The sequence below is a fragment of the Brachypodium distachyon genome, chromosome 2 (assembly GCF_000005505.3).
Source record: "Brachypodium distachyon strain Bd21 chromosome 2, Brachypodium_distachyon_v3.0, whole genome shotgun sequence".
Classification (NCBI taxonomy): domain Eukaryota; kingdom Viridiplantae; phylum Streptophyta; class Magnoliopsida; order Poales; family Poaceae; genus Brachypodium; species Brachypodium distachyon.
Genome location: NC_016132.3, coordinates 36,219,345 through 36,224,727, shown reverse-complemented (window position 1 = coordinate 36,224,727; position 5,383 = coordinate 36,219,345). Strand labels below are relative to the sequence as shown.

Sequence of the window (5,383 nt, the reverse complement as noted above, 5' to 3'; positions counted from 1 at the left end):
CCCCGTGGCCATATTGATAAATTCGTATACATACTTCGTTGTTGTGGTGACTCGGACCCGTAAGGATCCAAAACTCTGTTTTATGTATTAGTCCATGGATCAATATTTACTACACACACTTTCAAGATGAAATATCATAACTCGATCACATCATTTATTACAACGTTCAAATAAAAATCCAGTATATAGAGAATTTATTACAAGTAGAAGTCTCAAATGACAAATAGAAGAGAATCGAGTCCATCAATGACACGGGCTTGTTGAGTGTAGACTCGCGACCTACTTTATTTGTTCTGTCATCAGTCTTCTTCTACATGTGTCACGTAGCACACTAGCACGTGACTACATGGAATGTACTCGCAAGTTATACCTGGGAGGTTTATGAGATATGCAAATGCATGCTTAAGAATAGGTCCTATATAGGCTACTAGAGTTTATTTTCAAAGCCAGCCTTGGGGCATATGGGGCGCGGATAGATGCTCGTCGAAGTGGTCTGAACGCGTCTAGCAAGGCCAATGTAGTAGCGCCGCTCATGGCACAACGGCTAGAGAAGGAAGAAGGCATGTTGGAGTGGCTGTCTAGTGGGGCAAACGCCTACTTGGCAATGAAGCGAGGTCAAGGTCTATGGTAGAAGGCTTGGGGTGTGTGAAGGAATTTTCAATGAGGACGTGGTATGCAATGCTTGCTGTCCAAATTTTTAGCTTGTGCAAGCTAGGATCAATGCTTTCACAATTCATGCCCCTGGTTTTGGTCCAATCTGCGGGCAGAGTGTTAAGGCATCAAGGTGCAAAGTTTCAAATCTGTTTGAGGACTAAAAGTTTGGATTTGATCAAATTTGTATAACATGTTGAAATTTGAATTTGAACCCATACTGTGCATCTTCATATTTTTAAATATTTGGTGGTAGAATTACTTTTTTGATTGGCTTCCTGACATCTGTGGAAGTATAAGATCCCTTTGGAAATCAAAATATAAATGTGGTTGATTATTGGCACAATGTAATAGGAGTACTATGTACTATAGACAAGATGATGATAAGAAAGTGGGTGTTGGTGACACTAGGTGTAGATATTGTCCCGAGGTAGAAACTTTTCAAGAACTTTTCTTTCAGTGTACTGCAGCAGTACACTCCCAGAAAAAATCCCAATTTGGAATGTCAAGTATCACTAAATATCTTATTTAAATTATTTGTCTTAGAAGATTTTGGTTGAGACTTTGTGAAGAATTTAAAACTTCCTGGCATTGTTTGAATTTCTCACCATGGTTATAATTTTAAAGATTTGCATGGATTAATACCACTATGCAAAAGACATAACATGGTTGTAAATATTATATAAGTTCAAAGTTTTCCATTTGGACCCATTTATATTTTGTTTGGTATTATTTCAAAATCAATTGGACTGATTTTCCAACATTTCTTTAATGAATAATATGACTACAAGTTATAAAGTCGGGAAATGTTTCAAAAGAAAATCTTATTTATGAATATATTTCAAAAGCTAAAGCTAGGCTGGCTTTGAAAATAAACTCTAGTAGCCTATATAGGACCTATTCTTAAGCATGCATTTGCATATCTCATAAACCTCCCAGGTATAACTTGCGAGTACATTCCATGTAGTCACGTGCTAGTGTGCTACGTGACACATGTAGAAGAAGACTGATGACAGAACAAATAAAGTAGGTCGCGAGTCTACACTCAACAAGCCCGTGTCATTGATGGACTCGATTCTCTTCTATTTGTCATTTGAGACTTCTACTTGTAATAAATTCTCTATATACTGGATTTTTATTTGAACGTTGTAATAAATGATGTGATCGAGTTATGATATTTCATCTTGAAAGTGTGTGTAGTAAATATTGATCCATGGACTAATACATAAAACAGAGTTTTGGATCCTTACGGGTCCGAGTCACCACAACAACGAAGTATGTATACGAATTTATCAATATGGCCACGGGGCTGATGCACGACAAGGGTGTTTTCCGCAATTCTTTTGGTAGTTCCCCCGTTATGCTCCTGCCAGTAGAAATTTACAGGGTCCTGGTATGTGGGCTACGCTTTGCTTTCACTTCAGGGCTAGCCTGTCAAAAATAGAGTCAAGAGGGCCGAGACTGGTACGTGGGCTACGAGCCGCGAGCCCACTGCCCATGACACGGGCCTGGCTCGGTCGAAAGAATATACGTATCCCATCAAAAAACAAAATTCGGTAAAAAAACAAAAAACAAAATCTAAATTAACATAAAAGGCAACCACCCATTTTCTCGTCCCCGTCCGGCCCGAGTGGGGGGAAGTTGCCGAAACTTGCCTAGGCTCCTCACTCCCTTTCCCCTCCCCACACCGGAGCCATGTCGCGATCCATGGCTCCGGCCGCCGCCGGCACCACCATGTCCGTCCTGGGCGTCGACCTCCTGCAGGAGATCTTCATCCACCTCCCGGACCCCGGCGACCTCCTCCGCTCCGCGGCCGCCTGCAAGCCCTTCCTCCGCGCCGTCCGCAGCGCCCGCTTCCTCCGCCGCTTCCGCCGCCGCCACAGTTCCACCTTCCCGCCCCTCCTCGGCTGCATCCTCCTCCGCCGCAGCCACAACCGCGGCAGCCTGGAGAACCACCCCGTCTACCTCCTCACCCTCTCCGCCGCCGCGCGCCGCGTCGTCGAGGGCGGCGACTTCGCCCTCTCCTTCCTCCCCCACCGCAAGTTGCGGTGCGGCGCCCCGTGGAACGTCCTAGACTGCCGCAACGGCCGCCTCATGTTGTGTAGCCCGGTGTCCAGGGAGCTCGTCGTGGCCGACCCGCTGACCCGCCACTGGGTCTCCCTCCCGGTGCTCCCTGCTCTGCGCCCTATAGGGTATGGCCTAGTCACCGATTACGGCGAGTATTCGGTGTTCCAGGCGGTTTGCATTTCTCGAAGCGGCACCTCCCCCGGGTTGCGCGCTTTTCTCCTGTCCTCCGGCGAGCTCCAGTGGGCCGAAGTCGCAGGCCTGGCTAACCAGTTCGATTTTGCTGACTCCCGGGCGATGCAGGCCAACAGGTCGCTGTACTGGACGCTCCAGGGCAGGGACCGTATGTTGGCCTTCAACACGACGACGATGGAGTTCTCCGTCCTGGAGCTCCCACTTTTCTTGCGGGAGTACAGGTTCGATGTCATTGAGAAGGGCGAGGACGACACCAGTGGGCTCTATATAGTCACTATGCGTGACTTCTGCATTGAGATTTGGGCTGGTGTGGAGGACGACAACGGTGGGCTGGTGTGGACGATGGTAGAGAAGTCTGTGAGGTTCCGCAGGGTTTTAAAAGCGAACGAGCAGGATGTCATCGGGGTGGTCGCCGGTGTTCTGTTCTTGCAAGATGGGGATGGCCTGGTCTCCATTGATCTGAACACTATGATGCTGAGGAGGTTTCCTCCGAGGGACAATTGCCCATTGTCACTGATATATCCTTACACAATGGCGTGGCCACCTTTGTGTTTGAACCCTACTGAAGAAGTTGCTTGATAAGGTGAGAACCAGTCACTTCTGCTAAATATCTCTGTGGAAGTTTTGATCTACGATCTGCTTGTACATAAATATTTAAACCAAATCAGAACCACTTGAATTCATTTCTTCAGCAAGCAAAACTTTATAATCCAGAACTTTCCTTGTTTGCTTCCTGGGTGAAATCTTCTGGCATGTTTGAACTTTGAATGCCCTCAATTTGCTGCAGGAATGGGATGCTGCACTTCAGCTTGTGATGGTAAGCTTTTGTGGCAGAGATGATGGAAAAGGAAGAAATTCAATCATCCATATGAATTATTTGGGGATGGTCACGGCACAACTGTGACCACTCCCAGTTTCATTTGATAGAAATTGTTTAGACATTGCCGTATTGTTCATACTTCATACAATCCTCGCATCATCCAGATCAAAGGCCAAGCATTATTCAAAAAACTACTCTGTAAGCAACACTACTGAATGAAAACCCAGTAACAATCCAAACACATAGTTCCACTCCTAGTCACCTGTGCTTTGATGGAAAATATCAGCTACCACCACCAGGAGCAACCTGGCTCTGTAATGCTGCCTGCTTTGGTTTTTGTTTCTGCAATCCAGACCACAGAGACGACCAAAGTGACAACTGGTAAATAATGCAATTAGGATCAATCGGAAAGTCAAAAACAAGCATCATTTCTAACTTTCCAAAGAGTCCACAACAGCGTAGAAATCCCAGATGTGACCAACTATCTAACTGCTCCAGTTATTATGCTTACATGTTTCACCCCGTCCGTGTAATCTTTATGCTTTCAGGTCTTTGACTCTTTGTTGGTGTTATGTTCAGTCAAGTTATGTGTATAGTCACTCAATTTCTCCCCGACAGCATAATTTGGGCAAATGTAGTATTTAGCATGATTTTGCAAATGCTATCTAGGAGCTTCAATTGATTTATTACTATATCGCATCAATTTCTGTATTGTATCCTCATCTGGCTCCTCAGTTTTGGTACTTAACTTACTGTTGTCATGATACAATACTGATTTGAGTCTGGATTGGAAGGTGACTTCATCTAATGGAAGTGCATGAATCCTGTACAGTTAATTTGCTTGGAAAATAATGCACAGTGAAGAAACTGGAGACTGAAGAGCTAACTTGGCAACAAAGCAGAGGTAGCAGTTCTGGAGTTGATTCTTCAGTTGATGTGGGTGGAATGCTTTCTTGCTGAACGCACTGATTGGTCGACTACGTTGGTGAGTGTGACGCCTGGTGTTCACCTCATCCGGTCCAGTTTTTTGTATAAACTTCTGCTGGTCTTAAACGTTCAGCATATATAGTTGAATGCTTGATTTGGCAAAGAGTAGCTAGTAGCCACCTGTTCTGTTTAACAAGCAAAGCATGTAACTAGCAACGCTGCACGTGCAATGCATGCTTTGTACAATACATATCGCATATGCAACCAATAGAAATGGATAGGGTGAACAGCTGATCACGCACCATTTTGTGCACAACCTGTTCATGGTACTCATTAAGGCCTTGTTTGGTATTAGAGTACATGCGTGAAGATGTCGTATCCGGAACGCCCCAAAAATTCGTCCCCGACGCCTCCACAGTTTATGTTTTGTAATAATGGACACTTCGATGACCCGTGGCCTCGAGCCACCAATGATGGGATTATGTGTCAGCAACGTTTTTCGGACTACGACAGGGTTAAGAGGGAGACAACATCAAATTTCAACAGGGTTAAGAGGGAGACAACATCAAATTTCAACAGGGTTAAGAGGGAGACAACATCAAATTTCAATAACAGCTCATCACCTGCAGAGTGCGTTTTCCTACAAAGACTTGTGTCTAAGTTTCTTTTTTCTCTAAAAATGACCCTGTAAGAGTTGATCAATTTAATAATCACTCAGTCCCTTAT

The 5,383-nt window shown here is 44.8% G+C and overlaps 1 protein-coding gene across 3 annotated transcripts; it reads left to right on the top strand.

The window, feature by feature from the left end:
- Nucleotides 1-2,257: 2,257 nt before the first annotated feature.
- Nucleotides 2,258-4,990, top strand: LOC100829802. Of its 3 annotated transcripts, none has more exons than XR_730741.2 (3): nucleotides 2,258-3,493; nucleotides 3,665-3,727; nucleotides 4,563-4,990. XR_730741.2 is itself a non-coding variant. In XM_003568899.3 (3 exons), the coding sequence occupies exon 1, from the start codon at nucleotides 2,347-2,349 to the stop codon at nucleotides 3,487-3,489; it is 1,143 nt and encodes a 380-aa protein (XP_003568947.2). In that variant the 5' UTR covers nucleotides 2,258-2,346; the 3' UTR covers nucleotides 3,490-3,493; nucleotides 3,698-3,727; nucleotides 4,563-4,990. The 3 variants fall into 3 exon arrangements, 2 of the variants coding, with proteins under 2 accessions (XP_003568947.2, XP_010231713.1); XM_003568899.3 differs by having other exon boundaries at nucleotides 3,698-3,727; XM_010233411.2 differs by lacking the exon at nucleotides 3,665-3,727.
- Nucleotides 4,991-5,383: the final 393 nt, after the last annotated feature.

Bases quoted from the DNA above. Each gene is read 5' to 3' on its own strand.
- LOC100829802 (XM_010233411.2), top strand. From the start codon at position 2,347: ATGTCGCGATCCATGGCTCCGGCCGCCGCCGGCACCACCATGTCCGTC.